The sequence below is a fragment of the Typopeltis vanoorti genome, chromosome 6, assembly GCF_054136105.1.
Source record: "Typopeltis vanoorti isolate ZY-2024b chromosome 6, IOZ_Tvanoo_1.0, whole genome shotgun sequence".
In the NCBI taxonomy this organism is placed as follows: domain Eukaryota; kingdom Metazoa; phylum Arthropoda; class Arachnida; order Uropygi; family Thelyphonidae; genus Typopeltis; species Typopeltis vanoorti.
Window position 1 is genome coordinate 126484083 of NC_143554.1, and position 21601 is coordinate 126505683.

Here is a 21601-nt window from a genome sequence, read left to right on the forward strand (position 1 = left end):
ACTTGGTGGTGAAACTCTGAAGGAGGTTAAGAAAACAAGAAATCTGGGAGTGGTGGACAAGGACCTGAAGTTCAGGGGTCACATTACACACAAATTTGTGAAGTCATCACATGAGATTATGACAATGATGCATAGGACCTTAACAAATAGCAAATAGGACCTTAATAGGACAAATAGGACCTTAACAAATAGCAGATCTTATTCCAAGCAGGAAGCTTGGAATAGGATCTGCTATTTTACATGAAATTATATCAAGTGGAGCGCAGAAAGTCTTTTGCATCACTGCATATAATGGGGTATAAGAAGGGTGTAAGTAAGGGAGCAGGTTCTTGGCATGGAGAGTTGTGTTGGTGAGTGGACTGTTTTGTCTGATGGTGTGGTGAATATAGACAAACTTAATGAGTTTAAAGCACAGTTTAATGAGCTTTGTGTGTAACAGTGTGTACATCTCAGTGGTGTAGCTAGAGCGTTTGCTCTAGTTACACAGCAAAAATACTACAAAAAAGTCAAAATGACGTATAGGAAAATAAATTAAAACACTATGTTTATTTTTGAAGTAAAACTTTAATTTCAACATTCTAAAATGTTATTTTTCTTGCTTTTCTGTTAGCAAAATCGTCAATGACATTGGCGAAGTCTATTTCATAATAATGTAGGTAATTCTTAATTTATTTTATTTAGAAAAACTACTCTCACAACTAGCAACACCTACAGTAATTGTGAGAAAATTCACAGTAGCATTACAATATTTGGAAATGAGTTCTCGAGACTGTATTTTAGAATTAACTGCAAAAGTTCAAAAAGGTTCAAAGTGCAGCCCGGGCCAGACTGCCCCCCCCCCCTCTAGCTACACCACTGGTACATCTTCATGAGTGTTTTGATTCCATGGAGACCTGATGTTAATAGTAATATTACAGCCTCACTTTGGATATGGATAAACATCATTTGGATTTAAATCAGGCCAATTGAATAAAGTTTCAGGGAGGAGATTCTGTAGCTCAGTCAGTATAGATGAAGCCCTTTGGATGGAAAGACCTCGGTTCGATTCCGGTCCATGACATGAGGAACCTTTATCTGGTCTTTTTCGGCTATAGGTGAGTTAGCCTGTCTCATATGGAGGTGCAGGGTTTTTTCTCCCAGTAACTCGGGTTTTTCATTTCTCAAAACAGGCAAACTGGTCCCGTACACCCACACACATGCACGCGCATCTACAGACATGAATACATTTCCCCCAACATCAGGCTCTGCAACAAGCTGGTTGGGATCGCTTAGAGTCACATCATGTAAAATAGCAGATCTTATTCCAAGCAGGAAGCTTGGAATAGGATCTGCTATTTTACATGAAATTATATCAAGTGGAGCGCAGAAAGTTTCAGCGCTCCACTTGATATAATTTGAATCAAAATGATAGTTTATCTATGTTACAAATTTGAGAGAATCTTATCGTAAAGCTATAAGCAAATAATTTTTCTATTTTAAATTCATTGATTAAACTTTGTTCTGTTAGGTTTTACCTGAACAAATGCTTTCTGTTATATCTGTCATCTCTAGAGTATGGAATCTGCTTTAAATGCTTACTGATTGTTACATATTTTTATTTATTTATAAACTAACTTCTTAAACTAACGAAATGACTGTGGAAGAATGACACTGTGGGATAAAAATGGGAATAGAGTGACTGATGCAGAGAACATAGTGGAATTGTTCAATGAACACTTTATTGGAATATTTCATCCTGGAGGAGTCAATTTGAATATTAGAGGGATAGGGCACGTTCGAGGTTTAGAGGTGCAGGAGGAGAGTATGTTCCAAATACTGAGTACTCTGGATGTCAGTAAAGCTGTGGGACTGGATGGTATTTCACCATGAGTTTTGAGAGAATGTGCTAAGGAACTGACAGTGCCTTTGACCTGGCTTTTCAATGAAAGTCTGGCTGGGGGAAAGGTGCCCATGGAATGGAAGGAAGGTAAAATAGTGCCATTGCATAAGGGTGGTAGCAAACTGGAAGTGTCTAATTATAGGCCAGTTTGTGTGTTATCAATAGTTGTTATATTGTACTGTTAATTGTACTCACAGTACTGTTAAATATGAATAATTTTCACTAGAAAATCAATGAAACACTAATAGCAGGTGAGGATTTATATGCAGGCACATAAATGTGTATGTGTGCATGTCTTAATTCAAACATGGCTCGGTAGATTTATTTTGTAGGCAGATGTAAGAAAGAAAATGATTTTGACACCTGTCTGCATGATTTGTTTTTTCTTCAAAACACAATATGTTAAAGAAAATGTCTTGCAATTGGAAGATGGGAGAACAAAAGACTAGCCAACTATGGGCCTTAGTCTCAATGACCAAGTTCTTAAACAAACATGCAAGAATTTAAATGCTTTTAGTTATAACTTTATGACTGACTTAATGACACAGTCTTAATTCAGCTATTTAATATAATACAAAAAATACTGAATTATCCTTGAATACTGTCAATGGATAATAGCTTTTATAAATAAAAAATAAATAAATAAAGAGAAAGGAAGTAGCCAATACCTTTTTGTCCATGACTAGATATTAATATTTCTTGCAATCGCTTATATCTATTTAATGATGCCTTCAGCTCATTAATTTTCTTTTCCTAAAATATCAAATATAACTTTGGTACATTACTGTGAATAAATAAAAAAAAAAACATGAACTTTCAATAAACTATTTATTAAAGGACAAAATATGTACGAAAATCTACCTTTTCATCATTTGCAGCCATCACAGACTCAAGTGCTTTCTTTAATTTATCAACTTCAAATTCTAAATTAAAATATAAAATAAAAATATATTAAAAGAAAATAATGGTTGTTACTTTATTAAAATTAAGAATGTAAGGAATCATGTTAGCAAGGATGTAAAGACTCATCTTACAACAACTGGCAACAAGATACAATAGATGACATAATAAATTAAGTAAACAAAATAAGATTACTTAACAGCATTGATTTACCATATTCAAAAACAGGTGTTATTGCACCATTTCTAGTCAACCTAGATTTTATTGTTGCAAGTTCTGCTTCCTTTTCAGCTATCCGTGCATGTACAATAACTAGATCATCCTAAAATTAAAAAAAAAAAAAATATATATATATATGTGATCAGTTAACAACTTTTATATTCCTTTATTTTAATAAAACAACCTTAAATTAAAGAGAGCAAAGATAACTACCTTCACATCTAGGACATTTTATCTGCAGCTCTTTTTAAATTATAAAGTAGAAGGTAAAATCAGTTCTAGCTACTTACCTTTAAAATGCATACATTGCAAATCAGATTTTAATTTAAATTAAAAATTAAAACATTTTGCTAGTCTGCAGCAGACTTTTCATTAATACTTATGCTCATTAAAGTGTTATCACTCTCATTCCAGCCACTTTCCACATAAAGAACCTACTCTTCACTCCATTGCTTGCACCTTCCTTATATAGTTCCCAGTGAGGGCCTCTTGTTCCACCTTTGTCTCCCTCCATTCTATGAAAAATCTCTTCCATATTAATCTGGTTTACAATTCCTTCAGCAAGTTACGTTTTATCATCCCCGCCCTAATCCTCTTACCCATGAGGCTTTACACATGGCATTCCCTCCATTTGTCTTCATATCCCTCCATTCCAGATGCTTAACACTACTTAATCAATCTTGAAGATTAAGGCAGGATTAAAGCCACATCTTATACTGGCAATCAACAATCACTTTTACATTATCAGCTGTGCCACTAGTTTTAATTATATAATTACTCATTTTTTTAATTTAAATTAAGGTGATATCAAATCCCACATTGTTTCAAAGCTGAATAAGAAACTCAAAGATAGGAATCAAAGAGTTTCCAATCAAGTTTCAAAGAGTTTGAAATCAAAGTGCCTTAGCTTACGCTACAGTCTGCCAAAACTTTTATAGTTTGATATATTTGGCACGAAACTCTTTGATTCCTATCTTTGAGTTTCTTATTTGGCTTTGAAATAATGTGGGATTTAATATCCCCTTAATTTAAATAATGTTACATCACCGAAGTGAAGCCTATTGGCGCTTTATATTTAAGTAATTTATGGGTGCACCTTTTTTGACAACTGATATAGCAAACTATAAAGTTCTCTTTGCTATAACTTCGGTATTACCTGGTCTACCTACTCACTGATGAGACCTAAAAAAAGATCGAAACCGGTCTGGGTAGTGACCTTCCACCATAATGTATAACATCAAACATCTCCTAGGAGATGTGTTTTACATTATGGGTAATACTAAGAATAGTGATCAGAACTTTACCCATCTTTTGCAACAAGTTGCCCTAGTGTTGAACTACGTGCTTTAGCTTGCGCTACAGTCCATCGAAACTTTTATAGTTTGCTATATTCGGCATGAAACTCTTTGATTCCTATCTTTCAGTTTCTTATTCGGCTTTGAAATAATGTGAGATTTAATATCCCCTTAATTTAAATAATGTTACATCGCCGAAGTGAAGCCTATTGTCTCTTTATATTTAAATAATTACTCATGTTTGATCCTTCAGTCTCTCATAATTCAGTCTCTCTCACTTAATTTTCTGGTTAATACCATTCCTCACTTTCTTCTATTAATATTATTATCCACTATCCTATAATACCACTATCCCATCTCCTCATTCCCTAATTTCTCATTTAATACCTTGCAACCAATCAAAATATTACCCTTTTTGAAGATCAATATATTCTTTTACTCTTGTTCAATTTCTCCACATTCCCCAATTCATACATATTACATTTGTAACAACAAACCATCTTCATGAAAAAATATACTGCTCACTGCATTTCATTTTCATGTGACTTAGATCTCACTGCCTTTTCATTTTAAGCATAACCAATCATTCATTGCTTCAGAGACTTCTATGGACATGGAACATGTTGAAAGTTAATATCTGGTATATTTATCACATGGGGATTGTTTATTGAAAATTTATTAAGTTTTCATTCTGTACTAATTTCATGTGCATTATAGTAGCTTTGTCAGGAGAATGAAATAAAAACTAAACTGATATTAAATGACTGAGTTTTGCAACAAGCAAGCTAACAATAGTATCAACAGTACAGAGTGTATTAGACTAACAATGCTGCACTTACAACATACATTTTGATGACTAACAATATGATGCCCAAGATCTGCATGTGTCAGGTTGTTGATGAAAGATGGCCAGCCTGATATAGAATTATACTTTCTTTTAAGCTTACACGGTGATCTGAATGCATTTTTTGAAAATTATGGAGACAACTACCGTGTTTGAATAAAACCTTAGTTTAATATAACTAAAATCTACATTTGACGTTTTGACTTTTATGTCAAGGTCATCATCTGGAGCATACAACTATACACAGAAAACAAGCTACACTACAATCAAACTGGTTTGTTAAAGATACTGACCAACTGCTACAACAATTGTTGGCCTAATCTCTGGTGAAAAAAAAAAAAAAATTATACATCAACGCTAGAGTCCTATTATTAGTGTTATCTGTTGGTTGTAGAAATACATTGGGCAACAACAAGTATCTATCTATATATCTATCACAATTCTGTTCTGTCTTGAAAATGAAATAATGGAAAAGGATTGAATTGTAAAGAAAGAAATTGATTCATTTATTTTTTTTTACTCTTCCATTTGCTATTGTCATATGGCACATCACTTGTGATCCTAAAAAAATTGTCTTGATAGGCAGATGTACTAAATACACTGTAAGATCCAACAATATGATTTTTTTTTTTTTCACCAGAGGTCAGGCCAACAATTGTTGTAATGGTTGGTCAGTATCTTTAACAAACCAGGTTGATTGTAGTGTAGCTTGTTTTCTGTGTATAGTTGTATTGCTCCAGATGATGACCTTGACATAAAGGTCGAAAGTCAATGTCCTGAACACTAAGAAAACCACACAGAACAATCTCACAAAAACAGAACTAGCAGCAATTAAGTCATTAAAAGCCAAGCAAAACATAATAATAATGAAACTGGATAAAGGCAATGCCACTATCGTCCTTGACAGGTCAACATACGTATTTCAGATGAATCAACTAGTAGCCGATAACAACACATATAAGCTGGTAAATTATAACCCAACAAAAAGGATAAAGGATAAAACAGAGAAACTATTCGAGTCCGTCACTTCTTGGCCACCAGACAAGGTTAAAAAACTCAAACCCCACTATGCCTGCCCTCCCCAGAATATATGGGGTCCCGAAAATACACAAACAAAATGTGCCCCTTCGACCAATCGAAGGGGCACATTTTGGAATAAACAGTCCCAATTACCACTTAGCCAAGAAATTAGCAGCAACACTCAAGGAGTTGGTAGGTCATTTCCCCTCCTACATAAAAACACACACAACACTTTATAAACAAAATTAAAAACATAACACTCGACAAAGATGACTTATTAGTTAGTTTTGACGTTTCTGCCCTTTTCACTAATGTCCCCATCAATGACACAATTCTTCTAATACAGAACAAATTTCCACCCGACATTACGGCCCTCTTTTCCCACGTACTACAATCCGGTTACTTCGTGTGGCAAAACAAATTTTACCTACTAAAAGAAGGTACAGCCATGGGCTCACCACTATCCCCCCCCCCCCCCAATCGCTAACTTCTACATGGAAACCTTTGAGCAAAGGGCTCTTGATTCCACAATGCTAAGACCGACAGTCTGGCTTAGATACGTTGACGACGTGTTCACGATCTGGCCGCATGGGCGACAAACACTAAACACATTCCTTAGCCACCTGAACAAACAACACGAACGCATACAATTTACCATCAAAATCGAAAATCAAAATTCGCTCCCATTCCTAGACACACTAGTCACACGTCTTCCTTCAGGTAGTCTATCCTTCATAGTCTACCAAAAACCGACACACACACACACACACACTGGCCAATACATACATGCTAATTCATATCATCACCCATCACAAAAATATGGCGTCATTAACACCCTTAAAAACAGAGCTGCAACAATTTGCTCTAACCAACAAGCCCTGAAACAAGAACTAAAAATTATCAGCAACACATTCATAAATAATGGCTATAACAAAAATACTATTAATAAAATACTCCATAAAACAACAACAAAAACAAATCTAGATTACAGTAAAACCATAGCCATTACATTAAAGGCTTATCAGAAAATATCAACAGAATCCTATAACATTATAACCTCGATGCCACCTTTAAGCCACCCACTAAACTTAAAACCATATTCAACTCCTCTAAGGATCCTCTCCTCCCATTAGCACATCCTGGAGTCTGTTGCATCCTCTGCACCTGTAACTTACCATACATTGGTGAAACAGGACAGACAATCCCTATACACAAGAAAGAACACATTAGACACATTAAATATAACCATTATAGTGAAGCAGGCCTCTCAGACCATGCGCTCAACACCTTACACCAAATCAAATGGAAAAGCACCCGCTCTTTACACCACACAAAAACCTGGTATGAAAGGAAATTTAAGGAAGCCTGCGAAATCCTGATAAACCACCCAAATATCAACAACAAAGATAGCATGAAAATTCCAAGGATCTGGATGGCACACATTCAGCCTACCTAATATATAAGATCCAGCATAAGTCAGGACTCTAGCCAATCATCAGCTAGTATTAGGAACCATTCCATACCAACTGGTATGTACAAGTATAATCATGAGGTTAATATATGTATATAGATAGATACTTGTTGTTGCGCCCAATGTATTTCTACAACCAACAGATAACACTAATAATAGGACTCTAGCGTTGATGTATAATTTTTTTTTATTTTATTTTATTTTTTTTCACCAGAGGTCAGGCCAACAATTGTTGTAGCGGTTGGTCAGTATCTTTAACAAACCAGTTTGACTGTAGTGTAGCTTGTTTTCTGTGTATAGTTGTATGCTCCAGATGATGAGCTTGACATAAAGGTCAAAATGTCGAATGTAGATTTTAGTTATATTAAACTAAAGTTTTATTCAAACACGGTAGTTGTCTCCATATTTTCAAAAAATGCAGAATTATACTTTATTTCTTATTCCATGGTCAGGGATTTTTGATGATTAGGGACTAAATAAAAGTTTGAAAGTCTTATGAGAGATACTATTATTAAGTGGCTATAAAGCAAAATTGGCTCCATATTGTTGTTTTCTTCACTTTAGTCTAGACAGCCTTTTGAAAATAAAGAAAACTGCAATTTTTTTTGTTGCATCTTACAGTGTATTTAGTACATCTGACTATCAAGACAATTTTTTTAGGATCACGAGTGGTGTGCCATATAACAATAGCAAATGGAAGAGTAAAAAAAAATAAATGAATCAATTTCTTTCTTTACAATTCAATCCTTTTCCATTATTTCATTTTCAAGACAGAACAGAATTGAGAAAACTAAAGTGATAAAATAACATTGTAATACATCCCCTGTATGGTTTTAATTTTATATATAGTAATAATTTAAGTAAGGAAAGAGTAAGATATGAAGAGGAATTATATAAAACACTAAAATTCTCATGTTAAAACCTTTCAAAATTGTGGAACTGCAGAACTTGTGGCAGTACAGACAAGCTTGAATGACTCAAACAGCATGACTCATCGACCAACCTTTGCTGGCTTTCTTCCTTATATACGAATATAAGAACATAAGTTACCTTCATAACACTGTAACTAATATATTCTTTCTTGTGGTTATATCAGTTGCATTCATATCACTTGTTCTAGGTGTTTATCAGAACTTTTCAGATCCCCCCCCCCATACAACTATTATTATTATTATTATTATTACGTGATACGTCCAAGGAGTCCAAAGACTCATTGAGGGAGGATACCTACCCTACAACTCTCCATCTCCATCTCCGCCACTCTATCCACCAACTGCAGTGAACTGCATCATCTACACCAATGCCATCTAATGCCCATCACCACTAGCATTTTCACAGACAATCACAACCATCCATGTCCACAATGGGATTCGAACCTGCAGCCTTTTGGCTGGAGAGCAGATATGATAACCACTTGGCCAATCAGGCTGGCAACTCTATACAACTGCTACTTTAAAGCAACTAACAACCTACCATAGTACACTACATTACATATAAACCTACCTAACCCACCCAGCATGACCTCTTGTGGTTAAAAAAAAATGAAAATAAGATAAAATTAAAAAAAAAATAAATAAAAGATATAAAAAGGCCATTCCTGGATGTTTCAAAAGAAGGTGGTGAGTAAAAGGGTAAGAAGAAAGTTTTTTGCACGGAGAGTGGCAAGAGCATGGAATGCGTTACCTGAGAGGGTTGTGTATGTGCAGACTGTGGATGAGTTCAAGGAATAGTATGATACTGCGTTGACCTTCCATGATGAATCTTGTGACTCCATGGAGGGCAGGAAAATAATAATAATAATAATAGAAATGAAATTAAACAGATAACATAATATATATATATAGAAAATTAGTTAGATTAATAATTAATTACATCGGCCAATCAGAATATTCTTATTTATAAAATATAGTTCTTGACTTTACTTTTATTTATTACTATTATACCTTACTTTTATTCTTGATACTTTAAATTACTGTATTCTTTCATCAGTATGACCTATGGTATTTGGCCTAAAGCCATTTTAAAGTTATCCTTCCATAGCATTCTTCCTTTTACCTGCCATATGTTATTCTGTTCCCTTTTTATTCTGAAGATGCCTATAAACATGGGTGAAGCTAGAGATAATTTTCTGAAACATTATTTCATGTCACTCCTAATTTAAAACAATATCAAAAAATAGCAAAGCTTATTTGGTGATAGAACTGCTTTCTGACTGAAGGCTAATTTATATTGGCTATATGGGTAAGTTGGTTAGCATATGAAAGCACCTTGCCAGCCTAGTTTGCCAAATGTTTAACATACTCACTCTCCAACCAACAGACCATGGGTTCAATTCCTGCTCTTAAGATGGATGTTTGCGATTGTCTTTAGGTGGGAGATAAATTTCATCACCCAACGTGAGACCATCACCCTGCTTATTGGAGGCCTGGATTGGTTTGAAAAAAGTTGTTTTGTCTCTTGAGCAGGGTTTTTGAATCATGACAAAAGTAAATAAAAATACAAAAAGGAAAAAGAAAAAAAAAAGAAACTAATAAAAATGATTTTATTATTATATTATTATTATTACCCAAGACCCCATGGAGTCAAAGACTCATCTAGCACGTCCTTTTATCAAACACACAGCTCATCATACCATGCTTTAAACACACTCGTTCCCTGCAGATACCACACTCTCAGGCAAGGCATTCCAATCATTCAGAACTCTGCATTGAAAAAAACCTGCTTCTAACTCCCCTACTCACACCTTCTTTATGCAGTTTTCAGGGATGACCTCTGGTTCTCCCTTGATCTCCCACTATTTTCTGTAGAACCTCTCCAGCATTGATCCTACAACAACCCCTTAATAATTTGTAGTTCTCTACCATATCTCCCCTCTTCCTCCTGTTCACCAGACTCTGCAAGTTGCATCTTCTCAATCTTTCCTCATATTCGACATTCCAGAGGTTAGAAATTACCTTAGTCAGTCACCTCTGGACCTTTTCCAACATCTCTTCATCCTTCTGAAAAACCAGGTGACCAAATCTGGGCACAATAGTCCATGTGTGGCCTAATCAAAGCCTTATACAATGGAACAAGAATCTCCCTACTTCTACAAGTCAGTGTCCTCTGCATCATTCCCAGAAGCCTTTGTGTTGTCTTCACAATTTTGGCTATGTGCACCCTAAATTTCAGATCCTTATCCACTATTACCCCCAGATCTCTTATTTCCTCCACCTCTGATAATATATTCTCACCCAGCATAAATTCTGCATCCCATCTTTGTTTTCCAAATTTTAAAACCTTACATTTTGCAACATTGAACTCACATCCCCATTCCTGTGCCCAATCACTCAATATATTCAAGTCTTCTTGTAAGGCCACAAGATCTTCTCTACTAATCTACAGATCGTAGTTTTCGATCTTAGTTTCGCTTACTGGCTGAAAAACAATAAGGGATTTTTATCCCCTTAACTTATATCAACCTCGCCAAAAAAAGAAAAAAAAAAAAAAAAGCCGTTTTGGCTTTTCATCTTAGTTTTACTAATATAGTGACACACCTTTCGGTCTATCGTATAGCAAAAGTATGTAAGTTTTCTTCACTTAAACTCTGATATTCTAGGTCTAGCTACTCACTGATGAGACCTCAAAAAAGGTTGAAACCGGTCTGGGTAGTGACCTCTCCTCATAATGTAAAACAGTACTACATCTCTTAAGAGCTGTGTGTTTTACATTATGAGAAAATATCAAGAACAGTGAGGGATCTTGCTCCACCTTTGCAACGAGTTGCCGTGGTGTGGCACTACCAAGTGGTCACTTACGCTTGGATACGCTGACAGTTCGTCGGCATGAAAAGTTACAGATCGTAGTTTTCGATCTTAGTTTCGCTTACTGGCTGAAAAACAATAAGGGATTTTTATCCCCTTAACTTATATCTTCTCTACTCTTCATGGTTCGTTCCAACTTTGCATCATCTGCAAACAACTGAATATCTCCATCCAAATTTAAAAAACTTCTTTCACCTGCCTGTGGTACTACAGATTTACAGCCTTTCATGAGTGGAAGGCAAATAAATAAAGTATCTTTCTTTCTTCCTCATTGTTGCAATAATCATTTCATGAAATTTCACAATATGAAATCCAGCAGTTATAAAATGAATTAATATTTATTTTAGTTAGTAAATAAATACTCACTTGTAATTTAGTACTTCTTTCTTCAATTTCTAACCTTTCTTGTTCCGAAGATGTCATTTTTAACCGAAGATTGGAAATCTCTGTAATGAGTTCCAGTTTCAAACTTTCAAGAGAACAGCGTGCTTCCATTTCCTATACATATATTTAAGAGTTTTTATGAGATTCAAAGACTTAACAGTTAAATATACATATTGCAAAAAATTATTGGAACATCTTCAAGAGTCTTAGAGATCAGGACTGCCTAGAAGTAGAATTCACTTCTAGCCAGTTTAATTTTACATTTATTATTTTAATAAATATATAAACGTAAAGTTTTACTATGGTATACAGTATATGGTATATGCGAGTTCAATGTTGCAAAATGTAAGGTTTTTAAAATTTGGGAAACAAAGACAGGATGTAAAATTTATTAGATATGTGAAGAGCCAAAGGCTTCAATTCGGCGACATATATAACTTGTTTAAGTTAAGGGATATTATATCCCATATAGTTTCTTAGACGAATAAGAAACTCAAAGAGTTTCATGCCGAATATAGTAGAAACTATATAAAGTTCGGCGATTCCAAGCGTAAGCAAATACCTGGATACTGCAGCACTGATCCCAAAGGGTAGTGCAAGCTGGGGCAACTCGTGGTAGAAGTGGAGCAAGCTCCAATCACTATTCTTGATATTTGCCCATAATGTGAACTTAGCTCCTAGGAACTGTATTTTTGTTCACATTATGAGAGAAGGTCACTACCCAGACCGGTTTCGACCTTTATTGAGGTCTCATCAGTGAGTAGCCAGACCTAGTTAATATCAAGTTTGTAGCGAACAGAACTTGTATCCCTTCTACGAGTATTGCCGTGAGGTGCTCTAATAAATTATTAGATATGTGAAGAGTCAAAGGCTTCAATTCGGCGACATATATAACTTGTTTAAGTTAAGGGATATTATATCCCATATAGTTTCTTAGCCGAATAAGAAACTCAAAGAGTTTCATGCCGAATATAGTAGAAACTATATAAAGTTCGGAGCTTGCTCCACTTCTACCACGAGTTGCCCCAGCTTGCACTACCCTTTGGGATCAGTGCTGCAGTATCCAGGTATTTGCTTACGCTTGGAATCGCCGAACTTTATATAGTTTCTACTATATTCGGCATGAAACTCTTTGAGTTTCTTATTCGGCTAAGAAACTATATGGGATATAATATCCCTTAACTTAAACAAAATGTAAAATTTATGCTTGGTGGAGATATATTGTTGGAGGTGGAAGAAATAAAAGATCTTCGAGTGACAGTGGATAAGGATCTGAAATGTAGGGGGACACATTGCCAAAATTGTGAGGACAACAAAGACTTCTAGGAATGATGTGGAGGACACTGATTTGTAGAAGAAGATTCTTGTTCCATTGTATAAGGCTTTGATTAGGCTTCAGATGGACTACTGTGCACAGATTTAGTCACCTGGTTTTCAAAAGGACGAAGAGATTTTGGAAAAGGTCCAGAGGTGACTGACTAAGGTAGTTTCTGATCTCTGGAGCGAATATGAGGAAAGCTTGAGAAGATGCAATTTACTGAGTCTAGTGGATCTTCGTATTTCAAACCTCCATGTAAATTTCCATGGAAGTTTGATAGATAACATGATGCATCATAGGTGGTTCTCATTATCAAATGCAATGCTCATCAAACTATTGCTTTTAACTGATTTATTATTTCTGCACTCACTACACTCTCAGATGTGTAGAGAGGCATATGTGTTGGCAGTTCATGATTCATTATTTTTAACAATTTCAATTCATGACACCAGAGTAATAATAAAATAATTAATATTTAACTTATTTGCTGATATTTCCTGGTGCATAAACAATCCTGTCATTATCTAGAAGTAGAAAATTTTTTAACTTGGGTATACTATATTAAAGATACCAAGCAATTTTATAAGCTAGGTTTTAATCCTTTTTCCCAAGAAAGCAAACAGACAAGTAAGTCAAGTTTGCACCTGAACATAGTTCAAGTCTGAGGCAACTCGTGGTCAAGGTGGAGTAAGCTCCGATTACTTTCCTCAGTATTTCCCCCTAATGCAAAGCACATCCCCTTACAGAGATGTATGATGTATGATCTATGCATTAAAGACAATGGCCACTACCCAGACCGGTTCCGACCTTTATTGAGGTCTTGTCAGTGGAAGCCAGACCCAAAAAATGCCAAGATTGAAGTAATGCAGAGCTTATAAATTTTACCTAAACAAGTTGCCACAAGGTGCTTTGACCTTATTAAATAAAAATCTCAGGATGAGAGTAAGATGTAGAAAGCTTTTTTAACTTGGGTATTGTTGTGTCGGAAAAAGTGATGAGTCATCCTTTTTCCCACCCAACGTTACGTTACCTCAGAAGGAAGGGATAAGGACATGCTTATGCCTCCTGATGGGAAATGTACCGAATAATGTCCTAAATAACCAGATGTGTAAATTCTAAACACTGTTAAGCTAGCCCATATGTTTATTGAGATAGTAATTGTGAATGAATTAAAGTAGAAAGTCATGTAGTATTAACAAATAAATATGTATAAGCTAAGTACAAGTTTAAGGCATGTAAAGACAGTTCGTAGCCACGGCGTCCAATCAGCTGCCACCGTATGCGTGACGACACTGCCGAGTGAGGGAGCTGTTCCGGAGTATAAAAGTTTCGGCGGGAGTTCGAATCGCTCTCTTATCTCTTATCTCTTGTCTCTTATCACTTGTGTCTTGTCTCCGAGGTTCGTCGGCACCTAGTTTCCCATAGGAGAGCTATGTAGAGCTTGCCGCCACATGTAGCAAGGATCTCCCCTTGCTATGCATGTTACATCGGTCAAAGCTGCAACTACAATGTGTTCAAACACATAAGGAGAAAGAGCCGCTGATGAAATCCACGTCAGTGTACAGATCTGTGCATGAGTGTTTTCGGTTCGTGTAGAACAAAGGAACAAAGCCCGCCATCAGAGGAGGTACAGTGAACAGATCAGAATACCTAGTCAAAGCAAGAACGGTAAGCGAAGATTTTCTTATATTAATGTAGGATTAAAGTATCCGTGGAGTAAAGAAACAGAGGTTAAGAACACATGCTATTTACGTGTTGTGCCATAAGAACAGTCTGCAATTTGGACACTTGTGTCTACTGTTAAGAAGAAAACATATTAGGCTCCAGCCAAACAGGAGGCCGAGCTCCGGACTGTTTAAGTGATTTAAGAAAAGTAATGTCATATGTTCAGAAAGTAATTAAATGTTAACAGATATTTTGGGGGAGAGAATTAAGTAGAAATAAGTACTGTTGTCCTAGAGAATTACATGTCAGATTTATCGAATTGTCTAGTGTTTATATGTAATGTTTCATGTATGATATTATCAGGTAACTTAATTGTGAGAGTCTGAGGATAGATATATGTACAGGAGTGAGGAATTTATGCCCAGTAAGAGATCATAGTGCAGAAGTTTAAATGTGTTTAATTAAGAAAGGGGAACCCAGACTCTTTTAAGGTTAAGAATTTAAAAAACATGTATACTTGTCTTTGTGAAATAATAAATGTGTTTCTTTTTACATAATCAATTGAGTTTGTCATATCTTCTATGGATTTGAATTACCATTTGGAAAATTTCGTAGCATGCATTTAAAGGGGAAACCAATAGTGATATGTGAATAGGGACCACGACTGCATATATCTTGATCCCTACAAACTTCTTTAAATATTTTAGATAGTGCATCAGAATTTAGTTGCTGGCTGGTGCAGTCTTTAATCCATACAAATTTGTCGGCAACCAAAGTCTGAGAAAAAGAGATAACAAAGTTTATGATAACTAGTAAAAGTAAAAAAAGAAAGTAAAGACAATTAAAGATAAAAGCTTGTAGAAAACGGGGATATAACAGTATACTATGTTAAAGATACCAGACAATTTTATAAGCTAAGTTTTAATCCTTTTTCTGTCTTTAACTGTCATAATCTAGCTCAACAACACAGTATCCTAAAAACACTAAAGAGATCTTACAGAAGCACAGAAAGTTGCAGAAGAGAAAGAAAAAAAAAACAGTGGAACAGAAAGAAGCCAAGCCCCCATCATCAAAAAAGTATATAGTAAAATAATTGACAAACGTGCTTTTGTTAATAAGGCAATTTGGTTGTTTGAAGAAATGAATTCCAACATGAAGAGATTTTGCAAAGTGGTAAGAATGATGCAAGCTGCAGTTGCCTGGTACAGGTAAGTTGATGCAGAAAAGAAAAGGCAAAATGTGCAGATTAAGTTGGATATAACGTACATATTCTTAAATAAGTACACTCTTGCTGATACCACACCTCCTGAAGATGAGCCTAAGCCTTTCACAAGTTATGCATATGGCAAACCATCATCAGAATGCTTTATTGTGATTCCTGGATTTAAAGATTCAGCCTATCTACTTCCTCCATTGAATCATCCAATTAATAAAGCAGCAGTTTTGAAGAATCATGCTTGTTCCTTGTATTTCTAGATGATTATTTTACTGATAAGTACAGAGAAGCAATGTACACTAATGTTTCATTATTTATTATAGTAATGTACTGTACACAGTAATTTTATATTCAAATTTTTAAATTGTATTATTTCACTATAAAATAGAGTAAATTTAGTTTAAAATATAACAAAACCAGCCCTATGCATTTTAGCATGTTAATTGGTAACATACTCGTATGTTACCATTTTGTGGTACACACTATTAGTAATTTTATTCCAGGACACTGTGCCCCTATACACAACTTGCTGATACCTACCAACCAAACAGTAAATCTCCTATCCAACTTGCTATTCTTTCATCTAACTTCTCATCTGCAAAAATTTAAATACCGACTTGTCACCCCCCCCCCCCACATCGATCACCTTTGTGAAATGTAGATACATCACTATAAATGCATCTTTCTTCACTAGTTAAACCTACTGCTATGGTGTAAAGAATGCAGAGAAAAGAGTAAGCAATAGTGAATGAAATATAAGAGCATAAAAGATACAAATGATGAGATGGCAATAAGAAGAGAAATAGCATGCTTGTGCAGAGTCCTTTATAAGAAAAGATGTAAGCTTAAGTGACTAGTGAAACAATTGTGTGTGCCATAGCAGGGGAGAAGGAAAGCAAAAGTGAATGAGAAAAGTATGCAAGACAGAGAAACTTGGAGGAAGGGAAGTGTATTGTATAGGGATTCCATGATAACAATTGTACTTAGCAATAGTAGAAGTTAGTGAAATGTGATGAAAGCATGCTTCCCTTCCCTCAGATGTGAAGATCAAGGATGTTAGTGAAGCTACTGGTTTGCAGAAGGGAGAAGCAAAAGAGTTGACTGTTTTGTTAGGCATGAATGATTTGAAAGGTGAGAAATATGCATTGAAAGGGATATGAAATAAGCTAAAATAAAGACAGAAAAAGTAAAGATTGTGAGTGTGCTACCTCATCATGACAGGACAGAACTGAGAAGAACCAAGACTGCTAATGAGAAGTTTGTGCAGGAGAAATGGTATGCAGTTCATAGATTTATGAAGTGAATTTGATGGACAGTATTTGAATAGATTTCTGGCCAGCTTGGCTGGCTGAGTGGTTAGCGTATCCGCTCTCCAGCAAAAAGGCTGCGGGTTTGAATCCCGCCGTGGGCATGGATGTTTGTGATTGTCTTTGTAAATACTAGTTGTGGTGGTCGGAGGTAGATGGCGTTGGTGTAGTTGCAGTCAGTTGGTGGATTGAGTAGCAGAGACAGAGTTGTAGAGCAGGTGCCTTCCCTCGATGAGTCTTTGGACTCTATGGAGGTGTATAATAATAATAATAATAGCTGTACAATTAAATGTTTGGAGAAAGTGTTGTTCAGTGAGAAGTTGGAAGTACAAATTCAAGGAAACTAAAAGTATTGGAAGTTCAGTGCTTCCAATACTTTTAGTTTCTGCAGAAGTATTGGAATTTCTGCACTAGGTCATAGGACAAATGACCTAGTGCAGAAATGATCATGAATGGTTGGTACAGTTTCCCAAGTTTCGAATATGAATAGATTGGTAATGACATTATGCAAGGGTAAATATGGATCCAAAGAGATGATGAAATGCATATACATGAATGCCAAAAATATGAGAAATATAGGAAAGGAGTTTTTGGCAGTGGTCAGCTAAACTTGACCAAAAATTATCAACAACACCTGTTGACAGAAAATAATTATTTTTTATTTATTTATTTTTTTATTATCCAATGGTATTATTACACCAGATCATAGAGGTCAAGTTCATGTACTTTATACAGCACCTTTTCTGGGTTGTTATAGAGTTCACATTTGGAAATATTCATACAGTTTAGCAAATGCATTGGTGATGCTTCCTCGATGTTACAGATTTTGCAGGTGGGGAAGATTTTTATGCCATTGCTAAACTTGATTGGTCTTGTGTGGCCAGTCTTGCGGCAAGAGATCATGGTAGTGGCACTGCGATGGCAATGCGAGTTGATGGTAGCTCCTGGATTTTCTGCTGAGTACTAGTGGTGAGTCATGTCCTGAAGAATTGTTCTTTTAATGTTTTCTTTTTGGGTGGTTTTAAAAACATTAAAATTTGTGGTATCACTTGATGTTGCAGCGCCATTTTTGCTACTTCATCTGCAGTTACGTTTCCCTTTAATTCCACATGGGATGGGATCCATTGGAAGATTATTTTGGAATCCTTATGTAGTTTGTTTATGTTTTTTGTTATGTCTCTAAGTATTTCTTGATGGTTGGTGTAGCAGTTCTTAATAGCTTGAAGGGGTGCTAAGGAATCTGTGAAAAATATAAACTCCTTCGGGTTTTGTTTGTCCAAATATTGCAGTGCTGTGTTAATGGCTATTAATTCTGCATGGTATGAGTTGCATTCAATACTGTTAGTTGTTTTTAGTTCTATATTATGAGAGCCATACACGAGTACGCCACTCCCAGAATTGCCATTTGGATTTTTGGAGCCATCTGTGTAGATCTTTATTGAGTCAGGTCCATATTCCATTATTTTTGAAAGGGCTAATGATCTCAAGATTTCAGGGTTTTCTAGGCTTTTTTTCTCATGTTTCCCTATTTCAGAGTTGATAACTATATTTTTCTTGTCTTGATTTGGAGGAAATGCTGGGAAGTCGGCTATTTTATTTGGACAATCCAAGGGAATTTTATTTTCTATGATTTCATGCATTGTTGATTTTTTCTTTATTCTGTTTATTGGTTTCCAGTTTTTAAAAAATTCACTTGTTCTATGATGTGCAAGGTTGTCTCCTTTTTTCTACAAATTTGGTTAGATTTTCTTGCCACCTAATTTTTAAAGGAACAAGGTTGGATTCGAATTCTACTATTTTTCCACGAGTTGTATTCCTTAGTCCACATATGATTTTAGCTGCATTTTTCTGAATTTTTATAAGCTTGTCTAAACTGGTTTGTGATGTTTGCATCCAGATAGGCGAAGCATATTCCATTATGGGACGGATAATAGAGGTATATAAGGTTTTAGCATTGGCTCCCCACTCTTTACCTGAGATACTTTTCATGATATTTAGTCTTCTTTTTGCTGTGACTGCAACATTGTTGATATGTTTATTGAACACACAGGAGGGCAAAGTCTGACTGTCACCTCCTCGTTGTGCCCTCTGGATAATCTAACGACAGCAGCATTTCTTCTTTTTCCCATCATGGAGACAAATTTCAGTGATTATACTTATGCTACCACGTATGGGGTAGCTGACACGACTCTTGATTTGGAAATGATGTCAGAGTTGAGAAATGAGCAAATCATTCCACCCATTACAAGAAATATTAACATCATCCAATGTAATTTAAATGTTACCGTTACCCCAAGCAAACAAAAACTAAATGAACTATTACTACTAGCTGACAAACATGATGCTGATATTATCTGCATCCAGGAAACCAAACTTCGACAAACCAACAGACTAAACATTAAAAACTATGAAATCATAAGACAAAATAGGCCTACGGACCAAAATGGATGAGGGCTTCTGACACTAATCCGAAACTTGTCATATAAAGTTGTTGAGTTAGACAGAAAATAATAGTTACAGACAGTGGTGTAGCTAGAGCTTTTGCTGCCTGGGGCGGCCCTTGAGTTTGCCACCCATCTCAATACACAACAAAAATACTACAAAAAGTCAAAACGACTTATAGGGAAATAAATTTAAAATCTATGTTTATTTTTGAAGTAAAACTTTAATTTGAACATTCAAAAATGTTCTTTTTCTTGCTTTTCTGCTAGCAAAATTGTCGATGACATTGCCGAAGTCTATTTCATAGTAATGTAGGTAATTCTTTATCAATTTTATTTAGAAAAACTCCTCTCACAACTAGAAATACTTACAGCAATTGTGAGGAAAATTCGCAGTAGTATTACAATATTTGGAACTGAGTTATCGAGACTGTATTTTAGAATTAACTGCAAAAGTTCAAAAAGGTTCATAGTGCCGCCCGGGGAAGACCCCCTCCTCTCCCCCCCCCCCCCTCCTAGCCTACGTCTCTGGTTACAGAGATAGAACCTAAGGCGTATTGTATTTTCAGGGAGAATAAAGAGAATAGGATAGGAGGAGGGATATTAGTAATGATAACTGAAGAACTTCAACCAACAAAAATAGAAGTTGGGGATTTTAGATCTGAGGGAGATGGTTCATTTAAGGCTGTATGGTGTGAGATAGAGGCCAATAATAATAATAATAATAATAATAATAATAATAATAATAATAATAATAATTTTTTTTTATTGATTTCTGAAATATTTATACAATTACAATAATTGTCTTTAGTGACATTCCAGGTTGTAATTTTTACAAAACTCAGCACTAAGTACGCATATATGATTCATTTTCTACATTTCATTTCAATTAAAATTTTGATAATCATACTTTTTTGCATCTATATTTACAACACGTGTTCTTCTAATATTAACAATGAAGATTATACAGAATTTTTGAATAATAGATAATAATAATAATATGATAATGTCTCAGATAAATTACATATATATGATTATTACAGACATTTTTTTGCATGTTTACACATTATATATAAAATAAGAATTTTTCTATTTTCATTGTACAGAGTATTTACATATTGACAATTAATGCATATTACACTTGATGCTTTTTTTTTTTTTAAATATCTGTATCTTCATTTATTATTATACACCATACTGACTGTTCTGTTACATAATTTGCAGTCTTTCATTATGAGGATTACATGTGGATGAGTGAGGCGAATTAATCCCACCTACTTCGAAGCTTGAGTTAGCTTTTATGAAGAGAGAATAACAATAATAATAATAATAATAATAATAATAATAATAATAAATATTAATTTTCTTGTTGAACCAGAAAACTAATAAACTAATGCTGGAATTTGATTACTTTCCATTCAATTCAGATCTGAATGCCATCCTTTGAGTCCCTGTTAAAGAAGAAGAAGAAGACTCAAGACTCTGAGGTTGCATTGGGTGAGACCCAAACTGTAAAAAGGAAATTATTCAAACAACTCATGATCCTACTCACAGAATTTTTATAGGTTGAGCATTCAAACCTGCCACAAAGGGAGACAACTCATCTGTAGTGGGTTTGGTTTCATTAAGTATGCTCCATGCACCAATCACTCCACCAGGAGTGGGATGACTGGTGTGCTGCAGATCAATAATTGAAACAGGATGGTTAATAAAGAATGAAGAAACATTTTTAGGACTAAGGAATGAATATCATGCTTTTTTTACTAATGCTACAACATCAAGAATAAGGGGGGGGGGGAGTTCTGGTAATAATCAGTTTCACTTAGTCAAAAAATATAT

General features: G+C 35.1%; 1 protein-coding gene across 5 annotated transcripts in view; it reads right to left on the reverse strand.

Moving 5' to 3' along the window:
• The window catches only part of LOC150105922 (liprin-beta-1-like), a 268087-nt gene that overhangs the window by 106575 nt on the left and 139911 nt on the right, over positions 1 to 21601 (reverse strand). For all 5 annotated transcript variants that reach the window (XM_090394411.1, XM_090394410.1, XM_090394409.1 and 2 more), the window contains 4 exons: positions 11798 to 11929; positions 2993 to 3101; positions 2741 to 2802; positions 2548 to 2632 (listed from right to left, as the gene is read on the reverse strand). In XM_090394411.1, coding sequence (XP_090250537.1) covers positions 2548 to 2632; positions 2741 to 2802; positions 2993 to 3101; positions 11798 to 11929 — 388 coding nt within the window. The remainder of the gene's footprint in view (positions 1 to 2547; positions 2633 to 2740; positions 2803 to 2992; positions 3102 to 11797; positions 11930 to 21601) is intronic.